We start from the raw sequence: 20,860 nt of genomic DNA on the forward strand, positions 1-20,860 counted from the left end.
GCTGCGGCGGATCAGGGCGAGTTGGCTACGTGGCAGCTTGGCGTTCCACTGTCCCTGCTGTCCCCCCCGTCTTCCCGCTCATGGGCTCTGGCTCCCGCGGAGGGGCGGGAATGAAGCAAGCGGAACAGGCCGGTCCTTTAATTTCCAAGATATTTTTTTTGTTTGTTTTGCCTCAAAACTTGAACGTTCCAGAAACTAGGGCGTCTCACTAGTGAGTGGCTGGAGGGGCAGCCAGCAATGTGGTGCGAGGGGCGGGTTCTCCCTCCCATTGAGGGAAAAAATCCAGGAACGACTCATTTCCCCTAGAGCCCAGCAGGTTAAGCCCAGCCCCCCTCCCGCCCAAACCCACCATGGCCCAGGCTTTGGGAACGGCCCGGGCACAGCTCGCTTGCACCTGCAGCCCCTGCCCTCACTAAGCGTGCCCACTGCTGGCCAGTCCCGCACCCCGTTGATGGGTTTCTTAGGGCTGCCTGTATATAAGGCCCTTCCCCGCATGCACCTGTGGCTAGGCCTGGCTGATTTCAGATTGGCTACCCCCCGTTGGGTTCTCAAGCCCAGGGGAATGCCGCTGTGGGACATGGAGAGCAGGTCCGGCTAGTAAAGAATTCTCCTGGTTGTGCAAGCGAAGGGCGAGCTAGGCTGGCCTGGGCTTTGCAGGTGCCCACCAGCTTCCCCCACGCACCCAGGCCAATGCTCCCTCTCAGCCCCTGGCTCTGGTCCCACAGCAGCCTAGGCCAAGCAGGCCTCACAATTTATTTTGTGCAGTGAGCAAATTGGGGGTAGGGGGTGGAATGAGCCCAAGACCCCCTACACTCACTCCACATGCGACAGGCAAGTGCCTGATCTGCTGTGCCGTCCAGAGCCAATGGGCGCCTTTCTCCTGCCGGAAGGTGGCACCCCAGCATCCCCCGTCCCTCCAGCTCCCCTCCCACAAGCCCCAGCGTGTGCTTCAGTACAGCCAGCGGTGGATTAAGACCAGCTAGAGTCTGGATTCAAAGAAATCCATGCCCCCTGCAGCTCATGGCACTGCTGCCTGGTCCCGGTCGTGGGCACAACACCCAGTCGCGGGGTCCAGGAGCTCCCCCCAGAACATGATCCAGTGGATCCTGCCTGAGTCCACGCTGCTGGCAACACTGCAGCTGCGGGGCGGTGAGCATGAAGTGCCACATCATGCCCCACCTAGGAGCTGGTGCTGATCCAGAGGGCAGGGGAATGCCCGGGTGCCTGGCTCCCGGGGAAACGTCTCTTTAGGGAAGAAAGAAAGACACATGCAGCTTCTAAACGCATGGGAAAGTCCGCGGCATTTCTGGCCCCCAGGGCATGCGGCTGGGGCTGGCCCTACTGAGACCCATCCCCTGGTTGCTCCACGGGCTTCCGGTTGTTCCTGACCAGGACCCGGCGGCGTTTGGCGGGGACCACCGGTTTGTCAGCCTCCGGCTGAGCGGCCCTGATCGGAGGCTTGGCCGGAGTCTGGCCTCGGCTCGTGTTCATCTCATCCACAAAGGCCTCCACCCCCTCAAAGCGGGTGGTCAGCTCCCCGAGCCGGCCCTTCAGCGCGTTGAATTCTTTGTAGAGGTCATCGAGGGCTTCGGAAAGGGATTTGATCCTATGGCGGGACAGTGAGGGAGGGGGTGAGCTTTCCCCCAGGCTTCACAGAGATGTGCAGCCCCCCCCCTCCCAGCACTGGCTCGTTCAGGCATAGCCAGGGCAGGCACCATGTGAGCTTCCCATCCCACCCCATCCAGACCAGCGTCTCCCCAGCAGTGCCCTGTGGAGCCTGGACACGCGTCCATAAGCAACTAGACACCACAAACGCCTCTCACTTGGGCCCACGTCTAGAGTGGGACTCAGGACCGGAGAGCTCCATGCCCGGCAGCTTTGGTCAGCATGCGGCCGGCACCGGCACAGGCTGGCGTTGGAGTTTCCCGGCGCCCCGGCTCACCTGCCGTAGTCGGGGAGCACGGTTTGGTGGTCGTACAGGAGCAGGTTCTTGATCTCCGTCACGATGGCAAATTTCCAGTTGTCCAGGACCACGGTGAGGTTGGCACATCCCCTCAGGCTCACCTTCTCAGCTGGGAAGGAGACAAACCCTGGGGAGCACCTGGGCCCACGGCAGCCCCGGCTGCTGGGGGACCTGGAGCCAGCGACTAGAGCTGGGGAAGCCTTGCCGAGCCCACAGAACCCCTCCCCGGCCCCAGGACCACGACGGCTCCAGCTCTCAACTTCGGCCACGTCCCTCAGAGACACCATGATTCCCACGCCCATTGCTTGTCCCTAGCGCTGTCCAGCCGAGGCTCCCAAAGCACAGCACCGCTGATTCCCTTTCCCAGCCCTGGGAGGGAGCACAGGGTTATCAGCCCTGTCATCTAGCAGGGAAACTGAGGCACAAAGGGGGAATGAGTAGGTTCAAAGTCACACAGCACGGCACTGGCGGAGCTGTCCTGGAACCCAGGAGTCCTGGTCTGAGCTAGCGGCCACCTCTCCCTGGCAGAGCCCACAGGGACAGAGGTGACTTGGGGTCAGCTGGGAGCTGCTGCTCCGTGGCTGGGCCCCCAGCCCTGTGTCTGCAGCCACCCTGGGCCAGACGATTCAAGCCGTGCTGAAATTTTGGGAGCGGCTTTACCTTCGGATCTGTAGTCCCATTCCGCCGGCTGCTGCCTTTGCTTTGCAGCATAGCTGAGAGCCACGCAGAGCAGGACGGGGAGAAACCACTTCATGGTCCTCTGGGTGCAGAAAGGGATTAGGGAGAGATCAGTACAGACAGCCCCACCGGCCCTGCCCCGAGTGGGCCCCCCCCAAAACCACCCCCACAGGCCCTGGCCAGAGGGCGCCCCCCGCCACCCCCATGGGCCATGCCCCAAGCATGTCCCCACTTCGGCTGCCTCCCCCCACCACTGGCCACACTCCCAGCATGCAGGATGCCAACCCTTCAGGACTGTCCTGCAGGCACCGAAGATTAATCTTGAATTAAAGATTGCCCTGTGATGAAAGCTCCAGGAATACGTCCCTCCGGGGGAGGCAGACACTCAGATATTGGGCCACAAACATCTCTGGCCTTGGGCAGCCTTTGGCCTGTCCCCTCTGGATTCCTGATTTTATGAGCGTCCCACCCGTAAATCTCCTGGTGGGAGCCCTGCAGGAACCAGGCCCTGGGCACCGTGGCATTGGGCGGGGCGGGCAGGGGACTACCCCGGTGCTCAAAGTGGAATTGCTTCACACAGCAATTTCTGAGCTGCCTGGGGGGAGCTGGGGACAGAGCATTAGCCAGAAGCTGGCAGTGAAGGGCCCCAGGGTCCCTCAGTCTGTCGGTTCCCTTCCCAGCTCTCATCACCTTTGCTTGGAGACAGGATCTTTCTCCCTGCTCAGGCCCCCGGCTCGAGTGAGCTGGCAGAGGATGAGTGGCAGGGCACTGCTCCCGGAGAGCCCCCAGCCCTGCTAACACCGGGCAATGCTTGGCCAGGGCCTGGTCCCCCTTGGAGCACCTCCACCCGGTGCCAGCCCATGAGCCGCTCGTGTGGAACCCCTCGCCCTAGCCAGCAGCTGAGACGTCACACAGCCGCCGAGTGCTCTGCCCCGAGCCAGGGGGGCTCTGGCACGCAGCGCGTGGGGAAGGGCTGGTGCCGCGTGTGAGCCAGGCCAGGACGAGCGAAGCCAAGGGGAGTTTTTCCCTCTCCTACCTGCTGCGCTGAGATCCTGGGCCGGTGCGGAGAGAGGCAGCGGCTGCCCTTTCTAGTCTCGGCTCCCCCTTCTCTCTCTGGCTCCGATCTGCCTCCCTCCGTCCCCTTTTAACACGCTGCCCTGGAAGGCGGCCAAGCCAGATGTGGGCCTGGCAGCTGTGCGGCTGATTGCAAACAGACCCGCTTGGCCTGCCGCGGGCTGCACTTTCCTGCTCCCTGGGGAAAAGGAAGGCATAGGCAGAGTGCGGAGCATGGCCGCGGGCCCCTCCCCAGGCGGTGGGAGCTGGCCAGGGAGCCCGCACAGCAGATGGCACCAGCAGGAGGTGCAGCGCTGCGGTTACAGCAGCCTTTGCTGCAGTTTGACTTCGTTCGGGGGGTGGGGAGGGGGCTCTCATCCTGCCCCCGCCCCAACACCAACTCTGGCCTCGGCACGCGGTCACGCTCCCTCCCAGGGCTCCAGTTCGCAGCAGCAGCGACCCTTTGCCCCTGCGCCAGGTACAGCACGGCCAGGGCAGAGCCTGTGGGGAGCCCTGGAGGAGCTGAGGCCGTTGTGAACCCCGGTGATGCCGAGGAGGCGCGAATGGCTGGACCCTTGGGCTGGGGCCTGCTGGCAGGTTCCCAGGCTGGGCCAGGCCAGAGGGGAGACTCAGAGGGAGAAAGCCGGGGCTGCAGGAAGTGGGTGGGCACGTCCAGAGCCAAGAGCCATGCCAAGGGTGGTCCCGCCTCAGAAGGGCTGCGAGGGGGGGCGTCTGGTCACTTGTGCTCTAAAGGGCTGTTTTGTAAGAACTCTGGGCCTCCTCTACAGCCTTTGCCCCGCTGGCCTGGCCGAGTCCACGCTGCCTTCCGCAGCCTCATGCTCTGGAGAAGAGATGGTCCTTTGGTTCCTGCCCTCGGCCACTCCACTGACGTTCTAACAACGCCACATCTCACCCCAGAGGCAGCTGCGTTTTGATGGCAAGGGGAGTGGTTCTCCTCGATGGCTTGTGATGCTGTGAAGCGTCTCGCTGCCTTGTCAGTTCATGCTGTGCCTTGCATGCGGATAGCTAGCGTTACATGTAGCACCCAGAACTGACCCCGCCACACCCACTGCAGCCACGTCGTCACCTCCGTCCTGGGCAGAGCTCTGCACACAACGGGGGCCATGAAATGACCAGGTGTCTCTCGGAGATGTGGCGTGTGCTCACGGCAGCAGAGCGGCCCTCTCCCCGAGCCGATGCTGGCCGACAGCGGCCACCCCACGGTGCGAAAGGAGGCTGCTCCACACCTCACGTGTCTGCAGGTGGCTTTTCCCATCAAGGGTTCCCACCACTGCTGCATCACCCCGAAAGCTGCATCAAGAGGCACCATCTCACCTAGCCCTATTCGGAGCTGCTGTGCCCAGCGCTGGCGCCCGGCCTGCACTCGCGCTCCCAGCCTGCACTGCTGTGGGCAACCGGGGGAGTCCCGAGCATGGACGTGGCTTCGCAAAGGCCGGGTTCAGACCTTTGTGCCTTTGTTCTGCATGAACCTTGTGTGCTCCTGCCGCGCCGCTGCAGCCCCCCTCAGCTCAGCTGCAGGGGAGAGCGGTGGTTGTGGGCAGATCAGCAGAGCGCCCTAAATGATGCCTATGTATCTCGCCCCCCCAATCCACCCCAGGAGCCAAAACTTCACAGGCACAAGTTCCGCCCTTGGCTCCCAGCTTGAGGCTGATGCAGCCGGCTCCCTCCAGCGTTCAAGCTGCGGCTTAGCTCTGCTCTCTGCAGGCAGAGGCTTGGCGAGCCCGGCTCCCGCCTGCATGGGGGATGCTGGTGGTTTACACATAAAGATCAGAGAAAAAGCCACTTTCAAAATGCTTCCTAACTACTGCGTTGTGAAGCTAATTCAGTCAAGCTGGAGCAGCTGGTTTGTGGAGCAGCCTCCCTCGGGCCAGCTGGATTGTAACCTCCCTTGCCACGGTGCAGCCAGCGCACCTGCATCGTGGGCACCAGTCGCTCGCTGAAGGTGGCAGGGGCAGCGGGGAGGCAGCCGGGAGGAATGGTGCCTGGGTGGGTCAGCTCTGCCACCACCCCTCAGGGTACAGCAGAGAGCCCAGCGCTCGTGACGGAGGGGTGGTTCCAGGCTCTCACGTCATGGCTCCTGGGTACGCTCTAAATTTCTGCTCACAGCCAGGGCCCAGCTGGTGAAGAAACCCCCGTTACGCTGGCAGTTGGGGCCGGATTGACCAGAGCAGGCGAGTGGCGTAGCAGCGCGGTTGGGGAGCCCCCGCCACGCAGCAAGGCCAGTGTTCCCGTAGAGCTCCCGCCACTGTTTCGGGGAGGGACCCTCCTTTCAGCATCGGGCCACGTCCCGCTGGGCAGAGGCCTGCCGAGGGCTGCCAGAGGAGAGGTACAAGTCACCCATCTTGAGGCCCAGGCCTGGCTCCTTTCAGGCAGCCAGGGCTAATAACCCCTCCTGCTAGGGTGGCAGAGTCAGACACTGCCCCGTCTACTCAGCACGGGCCGCAGACCCAGCTCCGCTCCCCAGCGCTGGCAGGTGGCCCGGGACAGACTGAACTAGCCGAGGAGCCCGTTTTGTCACCCCAGCTTCGGCCCAGGGCCAGCCCTTTACCACCGCCAGCCGGCCCAACCCCGGCCACCACTTCCCTTTTTAAAATGTCAGCTGACCCAAACGAAGGCCGTCTGGGACTGGCTCCCGGTCCTTGCTCCCTGCAGGACAGCCGCCTCCTGCCTTCGCTGCTGTTCCTGCCCTAGGCTCCCACCCCTAGGCTGTATCAAGTCTCACCTGCCGGCTCAGGATCTCCAGCACTGCCAGGCACCTGCCTCCAAGCTGGCAGCAGTCCTGGGCCCTGGCTAAGCAGATTGCTGCTAGCGCCCTGGTAGGGGGTGGATAACTAACCTGGTCCGGCTGCTCTCGCCCCACTGCACCATCCAGCGGCTCCATTCTGCCCCCCCTTTCCCCTCCTGTCCTGTGGCCATCCAGCTCAGATCACCGACGAGGGTTGTTTCCATTTGTGGTTACGCCACATACAGCAGGGGCCAGGCTTCAGGGTGTCTGAGACTGGCACGTGAGCAGAAGTGGCTGCAGAATTGCTCCACCCAAACGCAGGACTCCTTGTAGCCCCTAGCAGCAAGTGAGCTGTCTCCCCAAGCCTCAGCCCCGTCACCCTGCTCCCAGGCACTGCAGACAGGAGGCGGCTGTGCAGTGGGGAGGGTTGGATTGTTCCTTTACCTGCTGGATGAAGCTCCCTTGGGGCACAGGCGAAGGATGCTCCTTGGGAGCCAGCGCAGGCCCCATGGTGACGCGGCTTTACGTGCTGACAACACAGGCCTGGCTCTCAAACCCCTCATGTCCCCCCCAGCCTACACAGGCCCACGGCCTCACTGCTGCCAACTCCGCCCTGAGCAGCGGCGGATACAGGCAAACAGGTTGGAGGCGGAGGCAGCTGCTCAGCTCGGGTCAGAGAACCAAGCAGGATTCTGGGTCAATAAACACAGCAGAGGCCGGCAGCCTTGTTCACATTTCAGGTGCTTTTATTAGATTTTACTTGCAGCGCTTTAACGAAGAGAATTCCAGTCCACACCCAAGACGCACACCTCTGCAAGCCGAAGAGCACAGAAAAGCAAGAGCAGCTCCCCCCAGGGAGCTCAGGAGACCCCCCCCACAAACCCAGTGCCGGACAGAGGCGCCTGCAATCGACTACTCTTCAAACAGCAGCAGGACGGCGCGAGGGATCCTTCAACTGCAAAGGGCAGAAACCACGTCACTCCTGCCAGCTGTTCATGGGTTGCAGCGAAGGGGGTGGGAGTGCAGGGATGAGCTGTGAGAAGTCAAACTGTGTCCCCCCCTTCCCCCCCACCAGCTTGCCCACCCTGCTACTGGCCTCCTGTAGAGGGGACCAGGGGAAAAGCCCCGCCTGATGGGGTACCAAGGGACTGTTTGACCCATTATGATCAGCCAGTCCTAGTTCCCCTATCAGTCTGGGAGGAAACAAGCTTGCAGCATTATCCTGACAAAGGGACCCACTCCTCCCCTGGTTCTCTTTGGAGAACGAGAGAGAGCCTCTCTGAACAGCTGGAAAGGGGTTCCTTACAATGGAGCTCAGGAAGTGTTGGGGCGTTTGAATGAGTACAACTGGAGAGAGGCAGTGAACCCCAGGGGCCGGGTGCTGCTCCGGGAATGGCAAACAGGCCAAAGTTCAGCTAGACTCCGGGAGAGGGGCCAGGCAGGCTTTCGAATGGCACTTCCCCATGCTAACATGGGCTCGGGGGCTGGCCAGCTGGGCTGTTATTAAGGTCACTAATGCGCAAGCAGAGGAAGAACAAGACCTGCAATTCTGCTCCAGTATGGTTAAAAGCAGCAGCAGCAGTTGCTGTTCTAAATTTAAAGGGACAGCAGAGAGTGGTGATTTAGTGGGAGATCTGCCCCTTGTGGCCTGGCCCCCACAAACATCCCAGCTGTGGCCCCCAAGGTCAGCTCTGAACTTCAGGCACTAGCGAGCAGCTAACAAGACTGGATTTGCTGCGAGGAGACCCAGGCAAGTTGGAAGGATGGAACATGCTGCATGTTTGCTATGGGGCTCAGTTCGCTCCAGGGGAGCGGATCAGCTGCTGAAAAGTAAGGTGTGGGGCTCTTCCCTTTGCTTGGGCACCTGGGCTCTGGCTGCAGGACTGGGGCTAACTACCAAGCAGCCAGCCCAGGCCTGGGGGGGTCTAATGCAGAACGGGTGCTGGAGCCAGGCCCTGCACTTGTTAACGCAAAGCAGACTTACAAGTTACATTCGCTTCCGAAGTGCCACAGCCTCACTCTGCAGAGGGGAGACGGCCAAGGGAAGTAGCTCCTCCAGTGGCTGGAGATGGAGGAGACGGCACTAAATGCAATGGAAGGCGCATGCGCCCTGCGGTGGGCTGTGTCCTTAAGGGAGAAAGGCGGGGTGAAAGGAGGCCTGCTCCAGAGCTGGGGCGCCTGTCCACCAACCGCTTTAACAAAAGCGCTAAGCCCAGGTGCCAGCCCCATCTCTGGTCTGGGGCAGCGAGCTCCCTCTGCTTGTTCGTCGGCCCTTGGGAGATCTAGCCAGCCGGAGCAGACCCAGCCCTGCCCTGGGTGCCATGACCCTAGGCAGGGGAGAGCCAAGGAGCGACTGCCAAATCCACTTTGTGGACAGGCAGCTCCAAATCATCTGCGCACCGTGCTACTGGGCTGCAGTGAGGGGTCACCCAGGAGAGACAGGGCTCTTGGGGACGCAGAGGGACGGATACCAAGTGCACGACAGAAGCACTGCGGATGAGCTCTGGGGCTTGGCAGCTTTGCTTCTGGCCCAGCGCTGGTGCTCATTGTATGTTCTCCGGCTGTAGACCATTTAGTCAAAGCTGTAATTATGGTGGAGGCTCAGCCGAGTCAGGCACCGAGGGCTACAGAAAACCCTGGAGAAGAGCCGACTGCTGACAAACCAACCAGGCATGGGAGAAGGAGCACTGGGGAGGGGGGACAGCGCTCCCCTGCTAAGAGCGGCCTGTGGGACCACGCCATGCCTACAGCATCACTTCCTCCCAGGCCATCTCCTGTGCTAAGGTTGCTGGGACAGGGGAGCTGCACATCCTGCAAGCTAATCGAGGGAGGTCAGCCCCTTGCTGCCATGCACCTGTGGAGACGGCCCGCCCAGCCACCCCGCTTTGCCTTGCGCCCCGGAGCTCGCTCAGCTCAGAGGGAGAAGCAGCTGCTGTCGAATGAGATCAGCACAAAGCCTAGAGAGCCCCTGGAGATGGCAGGAGAGCCAGTCCCAGGATGACAGCGTAGGGAGATAGCCCGAGTCATGGCGGGGGCAGCTGAGTGTGTGGACACTGAAGCCAAGGGTCTCCTCATGCTGGTCTAACAGCTGAAATCCCACCAGCAGCCGGCCTGCCTCCCCTCCCTATCGGTAGGCCCCAGAAAGGACAGTGCAGAGCGCTCTGCAATCGGACACACAGACCTGGCAACCCACCCCCCTCTCGGTCTGCCCCTTGTGGCGCATCATTACGGGGGAGGGGGGCATGAGAAACCAGCCTGCTTTTTAAAGGGTTTGCCTCTGTATTTGTCAGTCTGCCCCGAGCGCCAAGCAGCGGGGGCTAGGTCCTGGGGAGGCTGCACATCTCGCAGTGGTCTGTGCCGGGCTGGTTCATGAAGGTGCAGTGTTGGCAAGCCCACATGGCCGAGGACGCAGCATGTGTTGAACTGCCCATGGCACCATATTCATGTAACCCTGAGAGCGGGACCCCAACCGTGCCTGTAAGGGGGAAACAGAGCAGAGGTCAAGGCTGGGAAGAGGGGAGGACTGGGGGCAGGAGGAGGTTCACATGGGAGTTTCTACATGTAACGCAACACTCCGGGAGAGGGGAGTGGCAGGGCCTGACCCTGGGACCTCCGGGTCTAAAACTAGCAGTCTCCCCCCTGCCTCGGCTTAGAGGCCAGAGAGGCTCATGCTACTAAACCTGCATTCCCCACACCTGTGCCTTTGCCCAGCCCGCTGTCTGGGGTCTGTGCCGAACGGGGTGGGGCATTGCCCGGCAGACTGCTTGCTGCTGTGATGTCACAACACCCGTCACAGGCAGGAGACTGAGGCAGACAATGGCACGCAGAGATTTCCGGTTCAGTCTCCCAGATCTAGAATTCGCTCAGGTAAATCAGCTCAGTCTAATCGTACTAAGACCAGCGACTCCAGGGCCACGTCCCTGCCACAGAGTGCGAGGATTGAGGGTCTCTGCTTCATGCCACAGCCCTCCGGTGGCGCTCCTGTCTTTGGCCCAGGAGGTGGGTACTGCTTGGGCCCCCAGTGCTCTGAGCCGCTGCAGACCTTGGGAGCCAGCTCATTCCCTGTGCAGGAGCACGGCTGTGCCACTCAGCAGCCAGCCCAGGCAAACCACTTCGGTACTCCCCACTTGTTGGTCACAGAACAGCAGGTAATTCTGGGGACTTACTACAGAGCTGTTCAATGGTGGCCCATTGCTCCGATTTCTTCCAGGTCTGCGCCAGCTCCTCGTTCCTGGTCCTCACCGCCTCCAGCAGCAAGCTGATGCTATCCTGTACAAGAGAGCGCGTAAGTCTCAACCAGCGCACACGGACCAGGGCTGGGCTCCCTGCCCCCCCGCACTCCAAGCTCCATAGCTTTATTCCCCAGTGGCAGCTAGGAATTCTAAAAAAACCCTTTAGTGTGATATCCCATCTCCTAGAACTGGAAGGGACCCTGAAGGTCATCGAGTCCAGCCCCCTGCCTTCACTAGCAGGACCAAGTACTGTCCCGGACAGGTTTTTTTTTTTTTCTTTTTTTCCCCCAGATCCCTAAATGGCCCCCTCAAGGACTGAACTCACAACTCTGGGTTTAGCAGGCCAATGCTCAAACCACTGAGCTATCCCTCCCCCCTTTCGCCCTTTTATAGAAGTGCCACTCTGGGGACACAAGCAAGCGGACACTCCCTGCCTGGAAGGGGCTAGTCAACAGCATTTGATTGGCTTTATAAATCCTGCTTCTAGTTTCTCCCCAGGGCTGACATGTTCCCTGAAACTTGGCCAAACAGAAGCTAGAGCAATTAATTCAGGGCGTGTCTAGATCAGATCAGATGATCACAGTGCTCCCTTCTGGCTTTATAATCTATAAATGAATATATGCTGGAGCCAAGTCACTTGTTGCACCACTCTGCACAGAAAAGTGGGCCAAAAGTATCTGGTAACTGTATTAATGTTGTAAAATTTAGCAGGATTGGATGCAGCCACCATACACCTAATCAAGATATGGAGACTTTACTCAGGAGGTCAAGGGCTGGAATAGCAGGAGGGCTCGGACAATAGTTTTGAGGTGTATGGGTAGGTTTACGCAGGGGAAACTTGTACAGTGCCTACCTACATTAGGTCTGGCTCTAGCCATCACTACTAGCCCCTCATTTCAGGAGCACTAGATCACCTTCAGGGAGTTAAAACAGCCAGACCACTGTCCCCCCCGAATGGCAGCTTTTGCCCACTTCTGCAGTGAACCTGCAAGAGAGCGAAGGCTCGCTCACACTTTTATCACAAAGAAAAAAAAGAAAAAAAAAGACTGGATAAAATTCCAAACCCAACACACGCAAAATCCCCCTGATTGGTCCTGATCTCCAGCTGCCCACTGGCAGCCCAGCTGTGCTACACATGCTCAGTTTGCGCCATTCTCGAAGCCTCTGGAAGACACATGGCTTTTCTTGTTGGTATGTTATTTAAAAATGGGAAAATATGAGTGGTGCAGATGTTAACGCAGGGCCTGATACGCAGCCAACTCCTAGTGCCAAGCCAACACAGCCAGCGCTGCAAAGACAGGAAGTAGTTGTCCTGGAAGAGATTTGGTGACTCGGATCTTGTTATCATTATAACAGGAATTTCTGACTCCGATACTTTTAAACCTTTCCAGCTCCCTGAGCCAGAGCCAGGTGGCTGTATCCAGCCTGTGACCCTGCTCACACAGCCACCACCAACTCACTGCTTCCAGCCACGCAGCGGCTGAGCAGGACTTCCAGAACGCCGATAAATCTCGCCTCTTCCCATCAACCAAAAGGGTCACTGAGAAGGAAAGACAGTTGCCAAGCTGTATTTTCTCAGCAGGAACTACAGATAAACCAGCAAACAAGCTGGGTCTGAGGACTCAGACTGGGCGTATCAGACGCACGGCGCTTTCCACCGCACATGCAACTGATGCTCCTGCCTTGATTCCTGAGGAGGAGAAGCTTGGTGCCGGTCTGTAATGCGATGCTCACTGCAAGCCCTTTGTCATTAGCCAAAATCATTTGCTTCTATTACATACCTGCAGAGGCATGACCTCATTGGTGACCAGAAAAAGGAGCAGATGGAAATCAGAGATGACGTCTAGGAAAACAGAGGAAGTGTTTTGAGATAGGTATGTGGCCAAGCTGTGGAAGTCCTGCAGACATTGGAAAGGGGAAGAAAAACAATACAGAAGTCATATTTCCTTACCCCAGTGTGATAACTTGATTTTTCCATTCAGATACACTGACAAAGATGATACTGGTAGAATTCCTTCCTCTATCAATAGACACAGTTGCGATGCAGACTGACATCCTGAAATCAGAGAGCCTTGCAGACTGAATCGCAGCTTTTCACATTTCCAGAGAAAGGGAATCTGGAATGATTTAGACATCTGAAAGACCCCAGGGCAGAGAGAGCTGAGCCCAGACACTGGAGCACTCAGACAGCGCATCTCAGAGCCACGCCAGTTTGGGGCAGTGAGGGAACTGGGGCCACGGGAAGATAATGCCCCAGTGGCATCTTGGTGCCCCAGTCAGGAATGAGTGAGCTGGCTAACAGGGTCATGCCCGCTGAATCCTGCATCAGCCAATTGCGCTGAAATGGAGTAGGCTCGCCAGGTGCAGAAGAGACCCATGCCTCACAGCAAGGTGGAGAAGGCCAGGGTCAGGAATCCTTTAACTGTACAGTCACGCTGCCCACACAGCGCTTTGCAGAGCTGACTACTTCACTATACAGCAAAACCCCGGAGCTGCTACGTGACACGTTCTAGTTGCCTCTCTCACAGCTTCTGCAGGAGTTTGTGTTTGTGCAGGAACTATTGACTCCCGATTAATTTTACGTCCAACTATTTCAGAAGAAATCTTTGCTACTTTCCATGCCGATCCCTTTTGAGAGACAGACCCTTACTATTACTAAGAAACCAAAAATGCCTGCTGATTTGGCCAGCTCACATGTGGCTTGGGCAATTTGATAGCTGCCCCTTTCTGTAATGAGCAGTTCAGCTTTTGAAAACCATTCCCCAAAGCAGCCAGCATTCTCGGTGTCAGCACTAAACCCAGGAGCCACTGTAGGCCCGGCATGTTGTTCGACCCACCCCTAGCAGTGTGGTGAAGCAGCGCAGTTTTGTCACAGACAGGATGCACTCTTCACTGATTCTTGATCAAACACACACCATGGAATTGGCAGCTTCTTTTTTAGAAGTTACTTGCAAGAGGCAATTCTTGGCAAGCCAAACGGCCTCATTCAGATCACTGGGACGGGTGGGGACTGGCACATCCAACGGGGGTGATTTATAGGGAGGTGCAAAGCATTCAGAGAGGGACGTTTTGCTGAGCGTATAGCCAAGCGTGGCTCAAACGATGAGGAGACGGCTCAATGGAACAGCTGCTGCAGTCTCTCTACTGCCGTTCCCTTTCAGAGGGCTTAGCGTAAGGGAAACGTAGAAGATTACATACATGTGTAGGACTGTACAGGTAGGAGACACACACTTTAAAGCATTCCTTACCTGAGTTTCTCCCAGCACGTCACGGTTCTCAATAGGGAACGGATTTTGAGAAATAGAAAAAGTGTAAACTGGATCCTTGGGGAAAGTTGTGGTAATCTAAAAATTCAAGGAAGAGCTATTAGAGCAGAGTGCTGGGATGCTGAGTAGACAGGCCAGGCCTGGTTCACAGGTGCCGGAGACCTCGGCCCACCTCCTCCAGTAGCTGAGAAACGCCACTCACCGCACAGCGGTCAGCCATGAAGGTCACAAAGTGATTATTATGTGGAACTTCTAAAGCCTTTTTCACATTTCAAAGGATATTTGATCAACACTTCCCTTTTTCAGGGCAGCCCCAGCATGGCCTCCAACTCTCTCCTGAAAACGTACAGGCTCACAGCCTGTGGAAGCACAGACCTCCTCCCCACCCCGCCACTGATCTGACAACTGTGTGCCTGAGGCTGGCAATTTGGAACTGGCTCTTTTTATGCACTGGAAGAATTACACGGAGGAGGTTGGATTAGAGAGGAACGGGGAGGCACTGCTGAAATCTGCAACTGGGACTTGGGGCAGTCTGAGAAACGAATAAAGAGTTCACCCAGATCACTTCTTTACATACAACTGTTTTCTCTGCACTACAGGGCCTGCCCTTGAGCACAGCCCAAGGAAACAAACAGCATGAAACACTTAGGCCATGCGACCAGGCCCTAACCAATAGTCTAAGCTAGTGAGGTTACAGGAGCGCCTCCTCCTGGCTCGGAGCGGTTATCACCTGGACGGGGTGCAGGCTTTGAACACCCTGGATAGAGGGGTGCTTTGTCACACCCAGGGTGCTGGGGAAGGGGAACTTACGGCAAGTGAACTGAATAAAAATACGGCTCCTTCATTTCTTGCCAAGGAAGATTAAGGACCCAGAAAGTTGGTGTCTTATCGAGAACTTGGCTTTTGCCAGTTGTATCAGTCCAGTCTGAACCCTTTTAGCAACACGAGGTGCTTCGTGCAGTGCACAGTCAATACAAAGGCACACTAGAAAAAGCAGCAAAAGCACTGAAGCTGATACCAGCTTTTATCCACATGTTAAGTGACTCCTCAACTGCTTGAGCATCCAAGGAGGACCTCCCGCCCGTCTCTAACCTCGTGCACCTTTCTGCCACAGGACTCAGCCCTTCCAGCAAAGGACGAGAGCCCTCTCTGATGCCGAGTTTCCCACAGTCTCCGCCTAATCCTGGAATCCCCTGCCATCGATAGGCTCTTTGGTCAGCTCGCCCAGGCCCCCCCAATACCGTCACTGGATTGGCGGGGACTTTGCCAGATGCAGGGGAGAACATGGCTCAGAAATCACATGCATCCCATGCCAGCAAGCGGGCTCCCTAAGTTCTTACTGAGCCACGTAGGGCTCAAACAAACCCTTTGCCGACCTCTTCTGGCCTTGTGCCTTTTGTTACATTGAGCTTTACACGCACTGTCCTGGGACTCACTAATATTCCTCCTCTTTGCCGCTTACATCACTTGGAAGGAGGGTGGCAGGTGGGCCAGAAGAACGTGCGGGCCAGCAAGGTGCCTTCATCCTCTGATTCTATGGCTATTAAAGTCTTATAAAAAAACCCCAAGCTTTTCAATCAGGGATGTGTGCAGTTTGTAGCTGACATCAAAGATGCAGAAATAACATCCATTGCAATATTAACCAGAAAAATACTTGGTTAGGTTTTTTTTAAAAGATGCTTCAGAAATTCAGATTTCCATCATTCCAGACTCCTCGTAAGTGCATGTTCTGTCAATCTGTTTTCATCTTAATTACACCCCAGGTAGTCCCAAACCAGATGCCTTTATTGCTGGGGTAATAAATACGTTCCAGTGCTGTCAATTGGAATGGAACGTCGACGGGTGCCACACAATGGGTCCCATTGTTCCAAACACAATATTTCACTGCATGAATCACGTGTCAAAGGCTTCAGCCCAAACACAGCTTTGATAAGTAACACACCCCACAGAAAAAAACCAACCAAGAGGAAGAGTGAGTGTTGGTTTCCAGTCCACCTGCTTCCCCACATCTGGGGTTTCCTGGGGCAGTGCGTGGGACATTTGTATTCACGCTAGCAGCAGCTGGAGTGGACCAGTCCCTTTGAATGGATTTAATCATTAGTGGCACAACCTCCACTCCCGCAATATTTTCTGTCATCTGAATTATCTGCCTCCCAGTCTCCCATCCAGGAAAGGCCCCCATTAAGGTTGAAAGACAGTGGCAGAGTTTTAACGCTGCTCCCAAGTGCGTTGGCAACACTTACTAAACAAGGCAGGGCTCTTAGACCAGTTGCCCTTTGGCTCCCAACACTCAAGGATGCATAGCCCAAGAAACAACGCTGCTCCCTGGGGGGACACATTCAGTGGTGGGCAGATGGGACCTGAACACAGAACTGCAACTAGGAAAAGCATTAGGAATTGGCAGTGAAGGAGCTGTAGGCCTTTTCACAGTACAAACCCAGCTTGCTTATCACTGGAACGAGCAGTGTTCTTAATCACTGCTACGAAAGAGACAACTGGAGCGTTCTAATTAGCTCCCAGTGATTTAATGCCCAGCATGTCCATGGGGCTTACTGCTTCCTTCCTTTGATGGATAAATTCTGTTTCATAACAGCAATAAGACACTCCAAGCAGCGCCTTTTGGAGAAGTAAATGCATTTCTCTGGCATCACATCACCACCCACCCCAGAGTGCTGCACTCACGCAAAAGCGTGCTGCCTGTTGCACTCCCAGGTTTAAAGAAAGCAAACTCGAGTTAAAACCTTCAGACCTTGTGGGCTTTTCAGAAGGTTCGGTGGTGTGAAAGGAACTCTGCCTCGATTCTACAGCCAGCTGCAAATGAGCAAACCCTGCAGCGAATACTTACGTCTATGATTAGATACTCGACAGGGAGCGGGCGAGCCAGCTGCGTGATCTCGTTGCCAAACTTGTCTATGTCCTGAAATAAGAAGAGCACAGTTAATGAACTGGATGGGACTGGGGTAGACCATATGGATCCCTGAGCTGGAACACCCGGAGAGATTGGGGGCTTCTAAACTCTTGGGATTGGTTTTCAGATTTATGAAAGAGACAGACAGCTATTCATTTTCCTCTGTCGTTTTGTTGGGTGCTAAGTTACTGTTTGAAGGGCAGATGTGGAGCTGTCCCTGCAGATGAGGCAACGCTGGACACGATAGCTGCCCTTCGAACAGCTTCCCTGCTTCTCAGATGATTCCACCCCAGGTCCCAGTTGACGTTTGAAGCAGACAAGCCAAAAGGTGCCGTGTTCCTAATGAAATGTCCCCTTTACACCACAGCTGGACACAAAACTGACTTTCTGCACAGGCTGAACTGTCAGGTCAACACACTGGAGTCTCCACTCAAATTACGTGCGCTTGTGCCCAGCAGGTCTATTCATGGCCATTGGAAAACCTGCCACTTTTCCTTAAATACACAGACCTGGAAAAACCATACAATCTGCCAAAGCCAAAACTTGTTTTGCTTTGTCAGACGAATTGAACATAAAGTTTAATTATGAAGAAAAACGGCCAGCATATGTTCATTAATCATGAAATGACAATTAGACTTGATTTATGTCAAACACGCTGAGTTCAAACAGCTTCAGAAATAAATGAATAAGAACTGACTCTTTTCATTACAGATTCGGTAAGAGGGGACTGTATCTTCTACCTAAATCATCCCTTCCCGTGATATAAATCATTCATTAAGCCACACACAAATCACACATCCATGAGTCCAGGCACAGACCTTACGGAAAAGTTCAGTTGCTGAGCAATCTCAGAGTGGCTGGGAGGCAGAGCCCATGACAGTTACACAGACTCATACATGGCTCTCGCCCCTCGCACACACGCAGACTCATACATGGCTCTCGCCCCTGGCACACACGTAGACTCATACATGGCTCTTGCTCCGGCATGCTCAATTTACTTCCTGGGGAACGCTGTAAAAAGGCCCTGAAATTTGTCCCTCAGTCCCACTGCAGACAGAGGGGGTGTGTTTTGGGGTTTGTGAAGCACCCCTAAAACAGAGCCAGCAAGCAAAACACTTCAGAGAGACACTCATGGATAACACTGTCCCTTTAATAACTACATTTTCTGCCTTTGAATATGCTGCTACGCCCCTACTTGTAACATTTCTCAGTTACTCTAGTACAGTGATTCTCAACCTATTTACCACTGTGGGCCACATATGCAGCTGTCTATGTGTTATGTGGGCTGCAACCACACAATATAAATATACTACCTGTATGGCCCTGAGGGTGTCACATGGGCCGCAGCTGTGTGCTGATTGGGCAGCAAGCGGCCTGCAGGTTGAGAACCACCGCTCTAGTATTTATAGATCAGAAACATGCAGCACTGTGGCCAGTGCCCCCTGCAATCGCTCCGGACGGTCCCCACATGCTCAGTCCGTCAGATGCTCAAGCATGCTTTGGCACGCTACTTGGCTTGGAGAAGCCAATGGCACCCCTAACACCATGTGTCCCTGGAAACAGTTCCCCCTTTGTAGAATCAACCATCCCGTCTTTGAAGTTTCCTTTATAAGTAATTCTGATAAGAATCATTTCTCCTTGAACGTGACAGGTTGTTGGCCCAGTGGTTATTTTAGCAACAAGCCTGGTTGCTTGTGGCCTTAGATCTCCCTGGCTCTGACAGCAGCAGCAGGAGCCGTGGAGCCTTTTCAGAGGGATCACAGGGCCCGAAAGCCAGCCTGTGTCTAGAGCTCAGCAATACTGCAAGAATTAGGAATCAAATCCAATCAAGCTACATCAGTTCCCCAAACACTCTCCTGCCCCTGCAAGAAAGAACCTGCAACAACTCACACATAATTAGCCCATCTGGAATTCATTTTCAAATCTAATTAAGTTCTAATATGCAGAAACATTTTTCCAGCACCTGTTCGCTTTAATCTTCCCCTCTGGGGATTTCCATGTTAAAAGCCTTCTTTTTAATGTCATGCTACGAAGGCCTGAAAGATATTTTCTAAAATTGTTACTACCAAATTGACACCTCACATCCCCCAGCTAAAGGAAGTGTCTGTGCCTCCCTCCCCGTGGAACGAAGTAGGCACCTTCCTCCTCCCCACATGTACAGTTTTATTAGGCAGTTATATTTTATAGCTTAACAAATGTCAAGCTGGGAGGATTGCTACGAGATCACTCCAAATTTGGCAGTCACCAGAGCCCTAGCAGCCTTTATCCACATATGTGGTATACTATGACTGTACCTCAGGACTCTGGGGTTCCCGGTGCCATGCAATGCCATGTGCTCTGCTTAGCAGCCACAGCTCCAAAGGGAGGGCAGCAAGGAGTTAATGACGGCTCAAATTCTACTCACTGTCTGGACAAGAATCAAGCAATAGGCCCCAGAGGAATTGGGCAATGAATCATCCTAGAGACAGGAGTGGAGATCAGCTCCTGCAATCCCAACATTTTGAAACAGTTTGACCTAATGGTACTGCAGCTTCTGTCTCCCAATAGGAAAATGATTAATCCATCGGCGCGGAGAAATATCATTAACCAAGGAAGTTACTCTCAACTTTCTCATGCTTCTGCTGGCAAGCTGGCTGCAGGCTCGCAACGTGGAGAGGACAGCTCGGGAAGGGTTCAGATTCTCAATCGTGATGGACCAACGTACGTACCATCAGCCACCCACTAAGGGTGAGGGCAATACTCCAAACTCTCCTTTGCCATGATGCCTACAAAAAAACTTGACAGCAAATTGGACTGCTAGTGATCTGAGACCACCTACCACTGCCCAATATCATCCCACTTGTATTCCCCTCTCTGTCTGTATCCATCTATTGTCTCGTCTTACACTTAGATTGTCCTTGCAACAGGGACTGTCTCTGTGTTCTGTGTTTGTACAGCGCCTAGCGCCATGGGATCCTGGTCCATGACTGAGGCTCCTGGGGTCTACGTACAACAACAAATGGACCAGGACTCCTTATTCTCCAAGGGAAGAACCTTTTCATATGGACAATCATTTACACCGATGATAGTCTCCCTCATGATCAGACCTTCCCTGAGTTCACGCTGCTTATGTTGCTTTGGAGTTAGACCAAGTTTATTTGGGTTTTTGAGTACACTGTGACTTAGCTCCTCCCTAGCGCTTTCCGCCTGTAGGTCTCCGAGTTACACTACGAAGGTAAGCGTCCTCCTCGTGTCAGATGGGAAATCTGAGGCAGAGGTGAAAGACCTGCCTACGCTCACACAGCAGGTCAGCGACAGCACTGGGAGCAGAACCCCGGAGAGTCCTGACTCCCTGTCCAGAGCCACGCTGCGGTCTCCCACAGGGATACTTCTGAGACTGAAGGGAGCCGCTCCCAGCTCCAACACGGACAGCTTGGAGAAGGCCAATGCAAGCGGGTATTAGTAGCATATTACATGCACACGCTTCCTCTTAGCACAGACCTAGGAACAGACTTTTCACTCCCCATCACAATGGCATTCTAATGAGAACTCACTCACTCAAGACGCTGTAAAAATCCATGGGGCCTGCTTTTGATTATTTAATCTTAGCCAAACTGCTATGGGCACAGAACTAGCCAATTTTCTGAACTATGCTAAGGACTGCCAGGTGCTTGTTACTCACTTAGAGGCAGAAGCATTTCCTGGTACAGACCAGGTGGCTCTCTCCCACCAGCTGAGACAGGGTGACCTCTGAACATCTATCCAGTCTCTCGCTGCTGGGAACTCTCTACGTGTGGCAAGCTTTTGCAAGAAGAATAAACCCAATGTCCTTCCATCCTCTCCCACAACTATCCTCGGCTGGGGTCAGAGGACTCTATACTCAGGGAAGCTCCTCCCACAAAACAAAGGCATGCACAAGAGGAGAACCTTTGTGGTATGAGGCTTGTTAAGATTAAGATGGAAACACCCCCCGGTCCATTCTCTGGCCGCTCCCGAGCAATGGCCGGAAAGAGCAGCCACCACCGCACCCTTCTG

At 55.4% G+C, this 20,860-nt stretch overlaps 2 protein-coding genes across 2 annotated transcripts in view; one reads left to right on the plus strand and one right to left on the minus strand.

The window, feature by feature from the left end:
- The window catches only part of FSCN2 (fascin actin-bundling protein 2, retinal), a 40,064-nt gene extending 39,081 nt beyond the window's left edge, over nucleotides 1-983 (plus strand). The window contains exon 3 of the mRNA XM_029912165.1: nucleotides 891-983. Within this exon, the coding sequence (XP_029768025.1) occupies nucleotides 891-983 (93 nt within the window). The remainder of the gene's footprint in view (nucleotides 1-890) is intronic.
- Nucleotides 984-7,164: 6,181 nt separating this feature from the next.
- Nucleotides 7,165-20,860, minus strand: part of NPLOC4 (NPL4 homolog, ubiquitin recognition factor) — a 39,060-nt gene continuing 25,364 nt past the window's right edge. Inside the window, exons 12-16 of the mRNA XM_024212376.3 lie at nucleotides 16,784-16,855; nucleotides 13,921-14,016; nucleotides 12,454-12,570; nucleotides 10,607-10,709; nucleotides 7,165-9,915 (exon numbers count right to left, since the gene is read on the minus strand). Coding sequence (XP_024068144.1) covers nucleotides 9,758-9,915; nucleotides 10,607-10,709; nucleotides 12,454-12,570; nucleotides 13,921-14,016; nucleotides 16,784-16,855 — 546 coding nt within the window. The 3' untranslated portion in view covers nucleotides 7,165-9,757. The remainder of the gene's footprint in view (nucleotides 9,916-10,606; nucleotides 10,710-12,453; nucleotides 12,571-13,920; nucleotides 14,017-16,783; nucleotides 16,856-20,860) is intronic.

This window comes from Terrapene carolina, unplaced genomic scaffold (genome assembly GCF_002925995.2).
Source record: "Terrapene carolina triunguis isolate 2854851 unplaced genomic scaffold, T_m_triunguis-2.0 Scaffold192, whole genome shotgun sequence".
In the NCBI taxonomy this organism is placed as follows: Eukaryota; Metazoa; Chordata; order Testudines; family Emydidae; genus Terrapene; species Terrapene triunguis.